This window comes from Alligator mississippiensis, chromosome 2 (genome assembly GCF_030867095.1).
Source record: "Alligator mississippiensis isolate rAllMis1 chromosome 2, rAllMis1, whole genome shotgun sequence".
Classification (NCBI taxonomy): Eukaryota; Metazoa; Chordata; order Crocodylia; family Alligatoridae; genus Alligator; species Alligator mississippiensis.
In genome coordinates, this window is record NC_081825.1 from 83969743 (window position 1) to 83987170 (window position 17428).

The following is a 17428-nucleotide window of genomic DNA, read 5'->3' on the forward strand; positions in this document are numbered from 1 at the left end:
CTGTCCCACCCCTATCAGCCCCCATGCCAGCCACCCTGCGTTCTGAGTAGCTCATGCTGCTGTGGATAGGCCAATTTCTAGCCTTAGTTCACCCCTGAAATCCAGCCCTGCACTGTAATGGACAGAGTCTGGGGACAGTCAACTGGCAGGGACAAGGAGCTGCTATGTGGGTGGCACTTAGGAGATCAGAGAAGTACTGTGCATAGGCAACAAGATACACAAGGCCAAGGAAAGGGGGAGGCGCAGGCCAAGGGGCATCTGCCCAGTTGCTTCAGTGATACTGGGCATGTCTACACGTGCATTAGTTAATGTGCATTAAATATAGTATCTCTGGGTGTTTTTACATGTGCTCCAGGAGTGGGAGGAAGGGCCCTTTAATTAGAGCGGCTCCAAGAAATGCTTTAATTAAAGCACCTGGAGAATCTCATGTCTCAGCATCCACTCATCAAAAGAGCTTTAGATAAAGTGCCTCTGCCACCATTTTGAAGTGTGGGGATGCTGATACACGAGACATGGAGGCTGACTGGAGCATGGTAATTACCATGCTCTAACAGACCTGATTAATCAAGTCAGCTACAATGCGCTGTAATTACAGCTTCACTTCAGACAATACTATTTCAGGACTTGAAGAATTAAAGTGACTTACGGGAAAACCTTATGAGTAGAACCACAGTCCTGGGATGGATAGCAGTAGTGGCGAAATTTCAGGGTGACAAGTTACTTGTGTAGAGTTCACTTAGGAACTGTAACAATAGCACACTAGATCAGACACCTGTAGTGTGGAGAGATGTGTGGCCATCACCTTCTGGAAACTTGCTATCCCAATTACTACCAGTTTTTAGCTGGCCAGTTTATTTTGGTCGATTAATTGCTGGGGCCAGGTGCCTAAAAGCAACAGTTTTGGACTACTTCTGAATTCCATGATGACACAGGTAATTCACATTAGTGGAATAAGGAGAAAAATGTGGAGCAGAAAGAAAATGATCAAGTTATATAGATTTATCATTTTCACTTGCAATGCTTAAATGGCTGCGATTAATACTTATTTTTTCTGTATGTCTCTAGACCTTGATGAAGATCTTTTTGACATTGAGATATGAGAGAAAAGCTTCTGAACAGAAGGACTTGGCACAGAGGGGTATTGGATACCATCATGCTTCTGTGACCCTCAAAAGAAGACAAGTTGTGGAAATGCTTTTCAGAATGGGATATATCTGGGTTGGTGAATGATGATCATTGTTATTGCCAATTGAGTTTTTAAGAAATGATCATTTTTATTTTTAATTACATCTGTTTTAATCACAACTTGACTCTCATTCATATCGTTAATCGTTTTCACTTTTTATAGTAGAATATATTGCATTTGATTTCCTGGCATTAATTTGATAGCTCCTAAATTGGAAAAAAAAATCAGTAAATTGGTTGATATAGAACTTTTATTAAGACTAAATTTTACCATCTTGATGAATAGGACGTTAAATCAGCAAACTCCTAACACACACACACACACACACACACACACACTTCAAATAAAGAAAATGTAAAGTCATTTCTGATTCTCTGCTCTTAAATCCGTTGGTGAAACATTATTCCCATTACACTTTTAACTGATGTATTTGCCTTTGACTTTTTTTCTAGGTGGTCACAGCTACTTCAACATTGGCCTTGGGCATCAATATACCATGTAAATCTGTTGTCTTCTCTGAAGATTCTGTCTATTTAGATGCTGTAAATTATAGACAGGTATCAAAATATACCACATACCTTTTGCACAGTATGTGTAGTACACCCATGCTCTTCATCACACACAAGGGCAAAACATATATTTTCAGATGTGTTCCTATGTATACTCTGAGCCACCTAGTGATGTTAGTGCCAAAAATAAGTTTTTACTATTTGATACTCTCATTAGCAATGTAATATTGTCAATTTCCAAATTACAAGATCAACTGAATTCCTTTTTGTGTCTTCAACAGAACTGCTTATGACTGTGCAAACCAATGGAAGATATTTTAGGTATACTGAGGGAATAAAGACATAACTGACAGAGGAGTGCAGCTGTAAATTAAAACATAATTTGGCCTGTAGAAGCTTTATTAAAAGTGGTGGCATGTGAGAGAGAATGTCCAGTCAGATTTATTTTGAATGACTGATATTAAAGAAAAAAGATCTCATAACCTGTTTTTATTCATTTAGAAGTATAATACATTTAGCAACAATGTGGAATCCTACAGTGACCCCTATAAAAACAAATATACTTTTAAAAATATTTTGGGATCCTTTGGCAAGAGAGGTACGAAGTAACTTCATAATCATAATGATATAAGTTTAAGGGACCATAGGGGGAAAATACTTTGTGATGTGTAGTTATTGTTTGGGTGACAAGGAAACTGGCATTATAGACAATTGTATTACCTGACTGTATCCTTCTTAAGATCTGTTTAAGAATTTGCATTGTCTACCATCATAATTCTTTAAGTGCTTTTGTGCCAAAGATGCCGGGGATGGAAGCACTATATAAAAAACTTAAATAAATAGAATTGAATTTTTGTGAAATACTAATTTTCAATTTTTGCCAATAAACCCTTTTTAGATGTCTGGCCGTGCTGGAAGACATGGACAAGATTTGATAGGAAATGTGTTCTTCTATGATATCCCAATGCCAAAGGTTGAAAAACTTATAAAATCCAATGTGCCTCAGCTGAAAGGCAATTTCCCTTTTAGTATGTCCCTGGTGCTGAGACTCATGCTGTTGGCAGCAAAAGCAGATGACAAAGTGGATGCCAAAGCAACGGTATGGGATATTTGGTTTTTAAACACAAAAATGTTTGTATTAATTTCATTAAATCTCTGTTCTTTCCTGGAAGCAATTAGCTGTATGTTGTGAACACAAACAGTCTGACACCAAACAAACTATAAATTCTCTTAAAACAGAGACTGATAGGGTATCTCTGCATGGCACAATACAGCCCACAAATACCCACTGGCTACATCCAGATGAGCGTGGACATGTGATATGTGGACCTCACATGCAGGCATTCCCCATGCTGCTACCTTGCAGGGGGGGTGGTGGTGGGGTGGTTTGACCTAAGAAAATCCTGAGGTGAAAAAAACCCACGCGGAAAAAAGTGGGGTGGCACACATGGCAGCAGCGTGTGCTGCCTAAAACTGGAGCCTGGCCAGCTGGAGCTATGCTACAGCTGCCATCCAGGCTTTCTGCCGCAGCTGTAGCCCCGGGGGGCCACCAAGACTCCAGATAAGGCTGCTGGAGCCAGCACAGTTGTTGGTCCCATCCTCCTCTACCTGACCTGGGGTAACTTGCTGTGTACCAGAGTGCACATGGCATGGGTATTCCCTGGGGACAAGTAGCAGTGGCACAAGGTGTGCCATTGCTACTTGTCCCTGGGAAAACAAATAGGTTTCCATACTTCTGGGATTGCATTTTACTCAGGAAGCTGATTCTGCCTCCCTTCAACTAATTTGTCTGGTAAAAGCTGCATGAGGCTTGCTGCATGTTTACTCTGCCTTTTATTGTTAATGTTAATTTTACTTACGGGAACAATCTGGTATGATTTGATTTAGGATTTCAGGTACAACTGAGGAAATGGCATGAGCAGAAGGGAGGATGGGAAGTTTTGTGGTATCTGAGTTGCTGAGGTAGATGGGACACTACCTTTCTCAACAATGAGAAAGTAAAATTAATCTTTTAAAAGAAGTATGATGATGATACAAGTCTATGTCCTACTCAAAGCTGTTTAACGGAACAGATCTCCTGGATGAAGGATTGTCACGGGGGCAGTGTCTCTGGTTATCACTGTTTACGTAAATGACCCATGGCCATGCTAGTTATGGACTAAGGGTTGCCTCTTACCCATAGTTGCATTTCTGCACATTGAATTGTCAGACATGTCTCTGATTGATCTTTATGTTTATATTAACTTCACTAGTGAATGTTAAATTCTACAATTTTTTTAAATGTTTAAAATAGGGGGAAAAAATTAATCTCCATTCAAAAGGCAGGGCAGGGTGGCACTTGGTCAGAGGCAAAAGTTTTCAAAAGCAACCTCTCTGAACTAGTTAATGTCTACAGTCCCACCTTGTCCAGCCTTCTGCCCAACTTCAGACTAATATAGGTAACTTTTTCTCTCCTTTCAATCAAAGGAAACTTTGAACCCACTATTTAAAATAATAACATAAGTGTACATATTAAAAACATTAAACATGGTGTTCCCTTAGCAATGTGTGCAATATGTTCAGTTTTAAAATGGTTTCAGCTATTTTGAAACTGGTTTATGTGCACTGAACTTCTGTTCTGTTACACGTTTAAACCCATTTCTGATCATTTAAACTGGTTTATGTGTAACTTCTGTCCCTAGCCCATATGTGCTACACACTGAAAGGATACATTTTAGGCACCATTGTTCAGTGCAGTGTCCCTGTGGTATAAACATGCCCTAATTTTCTTTGCTTATTTGGGACACAAGTTCCCCTCCCTACCTGCAATTTTTTATTTTTCTTTTCTTTTTCCACAGGTGCTATCAGTGTTGAAGCATCCATTGATATCCTTCAAACAACCAAGGCATAATGAAATGTTAAAAATATATGTCATCTTTTCTCTGCAGTTTCTTCTCAAAGAAGTAAACTTCCATTCTGTCCGGTTAAGAGAAAATAACTGTAGTAACACTCAGTGATCTTATTTAATTAAACAGTACTAGTGATAAACCCGGAAATCTCACAAGCTGTACTGTAGTTAGCTTGTGAGATTAACTACCTAACACTCAGGTAGTTACAGTACCATTCATTTTGTGTTCCACCATAGATAGCATTCAGGCACTAGTTTAAAAAAATGAAGAAGAGAAGAGAAGAAAATAGCTCTTTAAAAAAAAAAATAGTAGTCTGCCAATCCCTAAACTTACATTAAGATTGTTCAAGTTTTGAAAAACAGGAAAATCGGAGAGTAGTAACCTTATTGCATGTATAAGTACGATCAAGAATAGAATACAACACAAAATATCTGATATGATATCTGCCTCTGTGACTTGCTAAAATTGCACACATAAAAAGTGAGTTTCTGAACCTTCTATAAATGGAAAGAACTATGAATAAATAGTTTATTAAAATTACATTCTTAACAAAATTCATAATACAACTGTTAAGGACTAAACAGGAATTGCTACAGAATAATTGTGCACTGCTGCATGCTAATGTTTCCATTTTGGCAGCATCTTCTGAATTTTGGAAATTTGTTGTGGTTCATTTCAGCTCTGGCCAGCATCCTGTAACTCTGGGCAGTGAGAAGCAGCTGTAATGGCATTGTCATGTTACTCTCAGTAAAGTGCAGTACTTCTCAGTACCTTATAAGGGATTTCACAAGAATAGCACTCAGCATCACATATACATGAATTAAACTATCAAAATATTTTAATAACTAGGGCTATCTGGATCAAGAATGTAACCCCATGGGATTTGCTGGACTTGTGTCCCATTTCCATTATTGTGAGCCTTCAAATTTTGTCCTGGTCAGCTTCCTTGTGAAGGGATTATTCCACAAATTGCCAGCCAATTGAAGGTAAATTAATTTCCTATACACTTAATTAAACTGCACTCATGTGGATGATTATGAATTTTAAGTGACATATAGTTTCCTTAGTACAAGTACAGAACATGTAGGAGAATGTTAATAATTACTGTATATTCATAAAGTTTCAAGAGTGGCACAGTTGCATTTTTCATTTCAGTGGGTGCATCTACATTAGCTCCACAGTAAACATCTCCACATCTACATGTGTGCCCCTATTAGGGTGCACGAAACTAACAAGCTCATAAAAATAAAATAAATACAAGTACTATCCTGCTCTGGAGTATTTTTGTGCACAGCAGAGCATGTGTAGATCTGCCCCAGCTGGCTGGGCAACAACGGTGCTTCAGTGCAGGGGCTGCCTGTCGACTAACTCCGCACTGAAGCACCTTTGTGCCCTAGCCAGCCCCTCCACAGTACGTTGAGCCCAGTGAGAGCAGCCCTGGGCTGCTGCCAGCCAGGCCTGTTCTGATCGGGCTCAATGTGCTGTGCATGAATAAACTCTAAAGCAATATACTCTGGAGTTTTTTGCTCCCAGGTGCATGTTCAAATAGCATGCTCAGGAATGTTACAGAAAGAAGCCTATAAGGAAATTAATAAGTCTATTTTCAATGCATGGTTTGAATCATGCACAGCAATAAGACATAGGGCCACACGTTGAACAAGAGGAAAACAAAAGATTTAACTATCTGATCATTAAAGGAGCATTCTCCATGTGGGCACTGAATGAGGTAGGGGTCAGAAAAGATAGTACTGTATATGATAATGTAATTGAGGACTGTATTGTAATACATCTGCACGGGGGGGGGGGCGGGAATTGAGGTTGCTTATATGTTTCTGTCATTTCCTAACTATGGGTACTTTACTTAATCTTGGTTTTCTATTAATACAGAATTTTGTATATAATGATTGATTCTTTTATTTTACTGCTTATGGAGGCCTTTCATGCAGCAATAAAAAAGCATTTATTTAAAAATTGGATGATAGAAAAAGCATTAAAAAAAGCAGGTGTATAGAATCTGAAACTGCTTCTCTTTTTTAAATGACCAGCTTCAAGTTGGAAATGTATTTTAAATACTCCTCCTTTTCTTGTATTGCATACTTGATCAGTGTACTTCCTGTTTGAAATAGGTTCAACTGTTTTCTCTGAAGATGTGATGGAAACATTGGTGCTAGTATTAGCAAACCTATTTGGAAAAAGATACCTACCAGCTTGTGCTATGAACTTTAGGAAAAATATTTGCCAGTCAAAGGTGAGCAACAACTCTCCTTTCTATTGTACATATTGCAGTTCCACAAAAAGGTTCCAATTATAGTTCAAATTCCATTATTCTAAGTGCTGAACATGCCTGTAATGAAAAAATGGTCTCTGCCAGAAACTACTAATTATTACTACTAAAATGCATTAGTAATAGGACCCCATTATGTGAATAATTACATTATTTACACTTATTAGAAAAATGACATGGCTGCTTACATAGTTCTTGTTAAGGTCCTGTTTAATTTTTTTAATTTAATAGTTTGTGGACAGTAGATCTTAAACATTGTTCCTTTATCCCTACCCCAAGTTAAAAGGGCTTCCATCTTTTTCTTCTAAAGGGCAATCACCTAATGTTAGAATGTAGCTGGTAAAATGTAGAGAGGTTACATTGGGTTATCGGATGGCAGGCAGGTTATAATGTGCCATAAATCCAATGTCTATATTTAGTCCAGGAATATTACATGAGGAATTGCTGCAGTACAAAAAGAAAATCCCCACAAATCACACTGGGTGCTCTCCTGGGTGGAATAGAAGCCAATATGCAAAATGGAGGTCTGTGACAGTGCAAATGTCTGGTAGTGAAGTAGATCCTTTCAGTGTGCTTTGGGCTACAGGAAGTTTGCCCAAAGTATGCTTCTGGTGATGAGGTTGGTGAGGTTCAGTGCTTGTTTAAAGACTAGGATGGGTGGTCCTAGAAAACTCTTGATGTAGATGTGGATTAAGATTCACTGGGGCCCTGGGCAAGCAGAAAATTGGAGGCCCCCCTCACCCCATTATAAACATGAAAGTATCAAAAAGCATTAATAAATAGACCTGTTAAATGTTTGCATGGTGCATTAATAAATAAAGTACAACATGCAATGTTGAAATTAACTACTTAATTTTGCTCCATGCAAAATTGTATAAAACAGCTGCCTTAGAATTACTCAGATGTATGGGATCGCCATAAATGCATAACAACATGAAAGGAATGATGTTTTAGTTTAATGGTCATGTAGACTCTTGTGTGAGTTTTTTTCCCCTGAAAAAGATCATGTGTGTTCGAAAGCTTGTAAATAACAACTTTTTTTTTTTTTTTTTGCAACTATTTAGTTGGTCTAATAAAAGATAGTGCCTCTACGCAAAGACTCCAGCTACAGGTCAACATTCCCCTCCCTCTACCTCTACCTCTTTCTCACTCATTGTCTGCCAGAATCTGCATTTTCTCAGGCATATTGCATATTAGCTTCTGGGATAAGCCACCCTCAAAAAAGAATCAAACTGGCCAGGAGACATGCTCCATAGTCCTTGTAAGCTCAATACCTAATAAATAGTCAGACTGGTAAAACCATCACTATAAGCTATCTTTTATTAGACCAACTCAAATAGTTGGAAAAAAATCTTTTTTTCTAAGCTTTCAGGTACAAACACCCTTGTTCAGGCAAAGGGAGCATCTGCAGGTGTTTTGTACTCTTCCAAAATAATTTTTCAAACCATTTTAGTTGGTCTAATAAAAGATAGCTTATAGTGGTGGTTTTACCAGGCTGCCTGCATTTGTGTAACCCTTCTGCTGAGCACCTATCAGCAGCAACAAGGGCCGGGTTCAAGTTTGGGGATACTAAATATATTTTACTGTGGCTTGAGCCCCCCACCCAGTCTACCTGGGAAACACTAAATGGATTAGTAGGGTGTCCAATAAAACCAACAACCCTTTTCTCGCAAGCAGTGTAAACACAAAAATCAGATTTATTACAAAGCATAAAGAAAAGCAACAGCTATCACTAACTGTAATTTTAAAACACTGCAAACTACAAAACAAAGTCTGTAGGTGGCACCCTCTGTAGGTGACTACCCACACCCAGGTAGTCTGCAACTTGGGACTCCCCAATGGGTAATTCTGGGGGCCTACACCCCTATACCTTCCCTTCAGCAATGGTCTGGAAAGTGGGGCCCACGCCGGAGAGTCCAGGGAGCTGCTAGAAAGCGTAGGTCCTTCTGCATTGCAAAGGGCCCCTCGTTGCTCCCTGCAAAACCGTAGCACTGATCCTCACTTCTGCATGGTGGATTTGAGGGGTTAACTGCAGTTTTCATCAGCATATCGCATCCCAAAGTTTTTAGTCCTAATCCCAGCTCTGCTGGGGCAGAAAACTGCAAGAGGACTCAGAGAAAAGGCAGCCAAACAGCAAAAGAGCCTGACCAGCAACAAGTGCCAACCTCAGTGTGTTGGTCAGGACACAGAGCCATGAAAGCAACATGTGCCAGGTCCAAAATGTGCCTGGCCCAGACATACAGCAAATACATGTACAGTGGAGCTCAGCAATACAGCTATGCGGAGACACAACCACTGTAAAACAATAAAAGGGGGACTCAGGCCTGTCCTGCACCTGGTCCTGAACATACAACAAAAGAATGCTAGGCCTACTGGGCTATGGTCTGGACATATATAGTCTCAGCCACACTGCTAGGCTGAGACCTAACAGCTAGGAAACAATATAAGGGGGGCCAGGCCTATTTTGTCTTGGGCCTAAACTAGAACCAGCGCCCAACCACAGCGCTTGGTTGGGGCATAAATTGCAAATGGAACAAAAGTGCTCAGGCCTATTTCACTGGGCCTGGACTGGGCAGCAAAAAGCCCACCAGGCCTATATACCACTGAGGCCTGGATAAACAACAGAAAGTGCCAAGGCTTCACACTGGCCCAAATCTGCCAGCCAACATATGGCCCCACACCAGTGGGCTGAAATGCAATGGCTGTAAAATAGCAAAAAAAGGGCCCCAGGCTCATGGCTTCAGCATGGACATGTAGTCTCAGCTATGCCACCACGCTGAGACACTACCATCCCTAACACTGTGACTGCCAGGATTCTGTCCCCTGGTCAGCCTCCATTAGGGAATGATATAGACGTGGTATCATCCCACTCAAGGTCTGTGTGGCCAAAACAGCCAGCAAGACACATAGCTGGGGTTCAGCAACAACTACGCCTAACCCAAAAGAAGTTGCAACAGCAACTAACACATGCTAGGCTCTCAGCCCTGGCCCAGACCTCACCAGCAAAACTGCTAGGCTCCAACCCCGGCCAGTTTACTGCAGGGATTGATGCCCCGCTCCTCACGGCAACATCCCACTCAAAACCCAGAAAATGAAAGCAGAGGGAGAACAGAGGTCTCAAGCCCTGAGACAGACTTTTTCTCCCTGTACCTGAGGCTTTCCTTCACATAGCTTCAGTTTGCTTCATCAGTGAAGAGCAAAGGGCGGGGGTAACCCTTCCCCCATGGGAAGCAAGATTTTCTGGCTCACAAGTCAGCATTCAGGCTTCAGCAGCCCCAGAAGGTTGAAGAGAACCCAGACCAGGTGGCTTGACACTTAAATGCTGGGTTTTTGGTTCTGGCTATGTTGGTCTAAGGGCATGGGTAGGCAAGGTTCTTTGGGCAGATGTGATATCTTTTATTAGAACAACTGAGTAGTTGGAAAAAAGTTATTGGCAAGCTTTTGGGCGCAGTTGCCCTTCTTCAGGCATAGGGAATCTCTGCTAGTCTGAGACTCCAAGGAATGAGAGGAGCTAAAAATGTGACAGGATATCAGTGAGAATGTAAATGGGTAGAGATTAGAAAGACAAATGTTGCTACGTGCAACCCCATGCTTCCCTTAGCCTGGGGTACACACAGCAACAGGGAGCTACCCCTCCTCCTGGATAAGCCGCCTGCCTGGCCCTCCCGCTGCTTCCTGATCCAGGCATGCACTTCGCTGGCTGGGGCTGGGCAGCACCACGGTCCCAGCCCCTGCTGCCCCGGCCCCAGCCCCAGCCCCTTCCTCACCATGGGGGCTTCAATTAGCCCCCACCCCTCAAGCCCCCTTTTCCCTTCCAGAAACTTACTGCCATGCAGTAAGTGGGGTGTGCAGCTCTGCTCCCTGCTCTCTGCTGGCCAAATGCTTACAGCCAGCCTGCATATGCAAATAAGCAGGCTGGGCTGCCTGCCTCTCCCTCCTGCGGGCCGCCACTTCCTGAAGGGCCCTGGGCAATTGCCCACCTGGCCCGGGCATTAATCTGCCTATGTCTCTAAGAATTGGGTCTTCTTCTAGTATGGGTTGTAGTTGCTTGAGGATGTTCCATGTAGGTTCCAGGGAAGGATGGTATGTCATAACTAATGGTGTGTGATTTGGGATTTTCTTTTTTGTACTGCAGCAATTCCTCACATGGTCTTCATTGACTAAATATAGACATTAGATTTATGGCACATTATAACCTGCCTGCCATCTGATAACCCAAGGTAATCTCTCTACATTTTACCAGCTATGCTCTATTACCAGGTCAGCATTCCCTCTTCTTCCCCCCTCCCCACACCTACCTGTCTTGCAGCTATTGTCTCCCATCCCCTATGATCTTCACTGCCAGGCATTTGCATTGTCACAGACCTGCATTTTGCATATTGATTCATAGATGCAGGGTCAGAAGGGACCTTGCAAATCTTCTAGTACGACCCCCTGCCCTGGGGAGGAGAGAAAACTGGGCTCAAATGACCCCAGCTAGGTAATAGTCAAGCCTCCTCTTAAAGACCCCCAGGGTAGGAGCCAGCACTACTTCCCATGGAAGTTGGTTCCAGTTCCTAGCCACCCTGACTGTGAAGTAATGCCTTCTAATGTCTAGTCTGAACCTACTCTCTAATAACTTATGGCCGTTATTCCTTGTTACTCCGGGAGGTGCTTGGAGGAACAAGGTCTTTCCCATTCCCCGCTGGTCCCCCCCAGTAAGTTTATAGACGGCCACCAGGTCCCCCCAAGCCTTCTCTTGCGAAGGCTGAACAGGTTAAGGTCCCATAGCCTCTCCTGTTAGGGTCTGCCCTGCTGTCCCCGGATCATGTGAGTGGCCCTCTTTTGGACCCTCTCAATGCTGTCTACATCCCTCCTGAAGTGTGGCGCCCAGAACTGGACCCAGTACTCCAACTGTGGCCTACCAAATGTGTCATACTTTACCATGTAATTTACATGTACCATGCCTGACCATTTGGTCGGCTAATGTTCATAGCCATCTTGTAAGTGAACAGTCAACAACCGCGTTTCTTCAGCCAACTAGGCTATTGTTCCTCTTAAGTGGAAATAGCGTTTGTCAGTCTTGATGCCTAATACAAACCACTCAACTTGTTAATCTGAGTCCTTTACAAAACAAAAAAATATACTTACATCAAATATCATGGTTCATACAAACATGAAAAATGGTAAAACTAAATGCAGCTTAACATTAGCTAGAAATAGAGACCAAACACATTAGTAAATTTACTTCATGAAAATATCTGTGCATAGCATCTCATGAGCATCCTAAAATACTCCTACTTTGGGGGTAAATTTGTGACAACTTCATAACAATCATTGCCAGCTCTTCCATGCAGACCATTCCCATTTAGCTAGGGGTAAACTCAGGTGTGAGAAAAATACAAAGCAGCTGCTCTAGCTTTCTAATCAATTTCTAATATCTCAGGATCCCCAAACCCCAACACAAGAGGGATTATTGAACAATTGTGACCAACACTCATCAGAGTGATAGGACAACTGTGGAGGGTCAGATACTAGTATATGCAAAGTTGGAGTTCCCTGTGGATTCTTGGACACTGTAAATTCAGTACCTAACACTTTTGCACCAGCCTGAATCCTGTCAAATAGACAAGTTGAATTCTCTGTAAGTAAACACTAAGGAACAAAGGCGTAGCTTTGGCACGCAGGGCATCACCAACTGCTGTGCTGCAGAGCAGACAGCTACCAGCTGCTTTCATACATTTTGTTCTGTCGGCAGTCTCCACCCTAAGGCAATGCCCAGGACTTCTTCCCTGGTTATGCTCCCCCCATGCCCCCTCAGTTGTGCTACAAATAAAGAAATATTTATAGTAATTCCCTGACCACTGCCACTAGAAGCCCCACCCCTTGCCCTGGAAGTACTCCTGGGGGGAGGGGTGTCATCTTGGAACTGGAAGTCCTACCCTGTCACATGGTCCATGACATAAGAAGGCCCACCCATCTGACACCAAACTTTGTCCCGTGTGCTGCCACATTGGTCTCAGAATCCCTTGCTCTCATCACATGGTCCATGACATCAGAAGGTTCACACTGTGACTGGGAAACACTGCCCCTCCACAGGGCCTGCCCTTATGGAACATGGCCTGCCCCTGAGACCTCAGAAGTTCTCCCTTTAGGCCTCTAACAACCTGCTTCCTCATCCTCAACCAATCAGTGGGGGTTTCAGATCTCCCTGAAAAAGGTGCAAAACCAAGAGTGGAGGGTCTCACACGACATTTTTCAGAATAAATCATTTTAAGAAAATATAGATAATAAAAAAATCATATGCTAAAAATCAAACCTCTACTATTTTTAATTTTACTTCAGAAATATTTTGTCCTGATTTATGTGCATTTGAGTAGTGTATATAGAGGTGATTGCATAATAACTCAAAATAGTCTTACTCGTGTATATTGTGTATGTGTGGGAGGGGGTAAAGGGCTGTGGGGGAGGTGTATGTGGGGGAGTATGTGGTTGGGGGGTGGGTGGAGGAAGGGAGGGGCAGGGGGCCCGTGCAGCAGAGCTCACCCTGGTGGTGCAGGTGCAGTCCGCCCACCCACACCTCCAGCCCACAACTGCTCTCTGGTGTGCTGCATGGGGCTGGGAACCCCCACTTCAGTCCCATACAGGGCAGTACACCTCATGCTGCCATCTACAACCGTGCTGTGCTCTTGCCCAGGCCCTGGGCACACAGCTTCTTGGCAGGGCTGTCTTCCACTTACTTGACCGCATGCAGGTGGCTGCTGATCATGCTGGGCAGGCAGAATGGGTGGAAGGCAGCTGGAAGCTAGTGCCATGTGCTGACCCAGGAGCCCCGGCTGCAGCTTCCCCCCAGGCCACTTGCCACCACGTACCCACCTTTCCCCTTTCCTTTCCCCCTACCGCTTCCCTAGGAGCAGTGGAGAACCCCATGCTTTGGCTGGCCACAACCATCACTCCTGCCTCGCATGGACAGAGGGGCTCAGGCATCCCTTGCCTTATCTGCCTGCCACTCCCATCCCCCCAGCAGGAGGCAGCCCCTCAGAGTGTTCATGGCCCACAGAAGGCATAGCCCACCAGCTGAGTCCTAGGAGTCGCATGTGCCGGCAGGGAGAGAGGCTAAGACAGCTGGGATCCATTGTGCGTGGCTTCTAGTGTGCTGCCAGAAGACTCTGTTTGCTGTGGGCCACAAGCACCCTGAGGGGCCTCTGCCACTTTCCCTTTGTCTGCCCTCCCCTGCTCGCTGTCACTTCCTCAGCTTCCTCACTGAGCTCTTGGCTCCCAGCTGCAGTCTTCCTCCCAGCCACCACTGCTTCCCTTCCCAATCTGCTGCCCAATACACTGCAGTAGGGACAGGAGGAGCTGCTGCTCATGAGGAGGAGCAGCAGCGGCACCTCCCAGAAGTTGTGTGCTGGCTGTAGCTGGGGCTGTGGCCAGGGCCAGGGCCTTCCAGCAGGTGAGGATGCCCCAAGCGGGAGCAGGTGGGGCTTGGCCCCATGCGGAGTACAGTGGGCCAGGCCATATACAATTAATTGGTGGGCATCTGCCTGCAGGCTGGATAGTGTCAGCTGGCCATATTTTATCCACCCCTGGCCTAAAGCCTCTTCAGATATGCCAGGGTGACTTAGTTAAATCAATGCTTACTTAAATGTGCTGTATACTATTGCAGGTGTTTCTAGAAGATCTCCCAGAAGAGTTCGCTGCAGCTGCTGATGAATACAACAGCAAAGTAGAAAAAAATTTTGCTTGCTTTCTTCTAACAACTGCCAAGCTGGCTGACACAGAACAGGAATACAAACTTCCTTTGTCAAAGATAGGTAGGCACTGGGAACACATACACATTTTAGTCACTAATTACTTGCTTATGCATATTATACATTAACTTGTTGTGCACACAATTCATATTGTGAATGCCTGATAAACTAGCTAATGGAAACAAGCAATTCATGTAATTTATAGTTTCATAGTAGGAAGGGACCTGAGCAGATCATCAAGTCTGACCCCCTGCTATGGCAGGAAAGAGTCAAACGACCCTGGCAAGGTGTTCATCCAGCCTCCTCTTAAAGACCCCCAGGGCAGGAGCCAGCACCACTTGTCTTGGAAGTTGGTTCCAGATCCTAGCCGCCCTGACAGTGAAGTAGTGCCTCCTAATGCCTAGCCTGAATCTACCCTCTGCTAGCTTGTGACCGTTATTTCTTGTCATTCCTGGTAGTGCTCGGGGGAACAGGGACTCCCCCAGTGCCTGCTGGTCCCCCCTGTCTAGTTTGTAAATGGCCACTAGTTCCCGTCAGCCTTCTCTTGTGGAGGCTGAACAGGTTCAGGTCCCTTAGCCTCTCCTGTTAGGGCCTGCCCTGCTGCCCCCTGATCATGCAAGTGGCCCTCCTCTGGACCCTCTCCATGTTGTCCACATTCCTCCTGAAGTGCAGTGCCCAGAACTGGATGCAGTACTCCAACTGCAGCCTGACCAGTGTCGCATAGAGGGGGAGGATCACCTCCTTGAATCTGCTTGAGCTGCACCTGTGGATGCATGACAAGGTGCGGTTGGCCTTCCTGACCACATCCCCACCCTGTTGGCTCATGTTCGTTTTGGCATCAATAATGACTCCAAGATCCATTTCTGCCTCTGCACTGACGAGAAGGGAGTTCCGCAGCCTGTAGGTATGCTGCTGGTTCTTCCTCCCCAAGTGCAGCACCTTGCACTTGTCAGTGTTGAAACCCATCCTGTTCTCATCTGCCCACCCCTGTAACCTGTCTAGGTCCAAATGCAGTTGAATTTAAGGCTTGTGAATTCAGCTATACTATTAAGTTCCATTTGTCTTCCCTTTTTTACATGATGTACAGTTCATTCTGTTTAAGTGTAGCTTCAAAACTGAAAAAATAGATACAGCAGAATATATAGTCTTTTTCGTGCTTATTCAAACTCCCATGTAAACAATGTTTTTTAAGTACACTGGGTTTTTGGTTGTAGCTGTGTTGGTCTAAGGACATAGGCAGACAAAGTTCTTTGGGTAGATGTGATATATTTTATTAGACCAACTGAGTAGCTGGAAAAAAGGTCTTTGCAAGCTTTTGGGCATAATCACCCTTCAACAGGCATACTAAGTCTCTGCTGTTCTGAGACTCCAAGGAATGAAAGAAACTAGAAGTCTGACAGGATGACACTGAGAATGTAAATAGGTGGAAATTAGGAAAACAAAAGGTAGAGCAGGGAAGGGAGGGGAGGAGTCAAAGGTAAGTAAGGGAGACTCAGGTACTTAAGTACACAGCAGTATAATGAGCCATATCAGCCCATACCTATCTGATTCCGATATGCTGCTGCTGGCTGGGGGGGGGTGGTGGGCTGGTTCCTGGCAGGGGGCTGGGCTGTGCTCTGGGTGGGCAGCAGTGGCATGGGGAGGGGGCTGCAGCCATGCCAAAATTTACCATAGCCCTTCCCCCTCCCCCCAGTGCCACCCACCCCAAGCCCCCCACCAGGAAGAGCTTGGCTCTGGCCCCCGCCTACCCTGCTTCACACACACATCTGGAGGCACATGTCCCCTATGGCCTCCCAGGGTGTGTGCAGGGGCAGGAGCCACCCCCGCACTCCTGGATGAGCTGCTCATGGCTTTGACCCATACCTTGCCCCAGGTGTGCAGCGCCTGCCCAAGCCCCAGCTCCTCTCACCATGGGGGTCTTGCTCTGCCTCCCCCACACCCCTTCCCTCCCAACAGGACCCAGCTGCTCTCCATGCTGCTGGGCTGTGTTCCTCACTGCCTTTGTGCTAGGCTGCAGCTGCACGTATGCTCAGGGCATTTATCTGTGGTATTTTTGACCACATCAACCAAAAAAAAGGTGATTGCTGGAAACAGTTAGCAGGGCTGGACACGGGCATGGGCAAACCAGGTGGCCGCCCAGGGCCCAGACAGAAAATGGGCCCCAAAATGGTAAAAATAATTATCATCATCATCATCATCTCTGGTGAAGGGGGTCCCGATACTAAAAGTTTGCCTGGGGCCACCAGAAGTCTAGGTACGATGCTGGGTGTTAGCAACCCAAAAACTGACTAGCTCCCTTAGTTTCCATTTATAGCCTTGAAAATGAGAGAGCTAGACAGTTTGTCTAGCTCAGTGATGGTGCTAGCCCCAGCTAGCAGCAGCAGCCTGCTGTCATCCCGCACGCAGATCTGGGGGCCAACATCCCCCTGGCTGTGCCAGACTCCTTCTTGGGGGCGCGGCCCCCGGATCTGCGTGCAGGATGACAGCATGCTGTTGCTGCCGGAAAGTGATACTAGTTTTGCTTTGAAAAGTTTGAGGTGCATTTCACAAAACCCCCTCCCCATCTATCTCCTTGAAACTTGGCAGGCCTCATGCCCTCAAAAGGGGCTACCATCCCTGCAATTTTCATCCCAATCAGGTACAAAATGACAAAGTTATAGACATTTTTTTGATTCCCCGTTAAAGCTTATGGGCAAAACGGCATTGAAACAGCAAAGTTTCGACAAAATGAAACAGAACGCTGCTTAGAAACAGTGCAACGAAACACTATCCCTTTGAAATGGAGGTCAAAACAAAATGGTGCTGTTTCACATAGCCCTAATTAGCAGCCA

At 44.5% G+C, this 17428-nt stretch overlaps 1 protein-coding gene across 1 annotated transcript in view; it reads left to right on the plus strand.

Moving 5' to 3' along the window:
- Nucleotides 1–17428, plus strand: part of DDX60 (DExD/H-box helicase 60) — a 100678-nt gene that overhangs the window by 75769 nt on the left and 7481 nt on the right. The window contains 8 exon segments of the mRNA XM_059721897.1: nucleotides 1066–1218; nucleotides 1639–1743; nucleotides 2594–2794; nucleotides 4533–4637; nucleotides 5433–5551; nucleotides 5553–5569; nucleotides 6710–6831; nucleotides 14513–14660. Of these exon segments, the coding sequence (XP_059577880.1) occupies nucleotides 1066–1218; nucleotides 1639–1743; nucleotides 2594–2794; nucleotides 4533–4637; nucleotides 5433–5551; nucleotides 5553–5569; nucleotides 6710–6831; nucleotides 14513–14660 (970 nt within the window).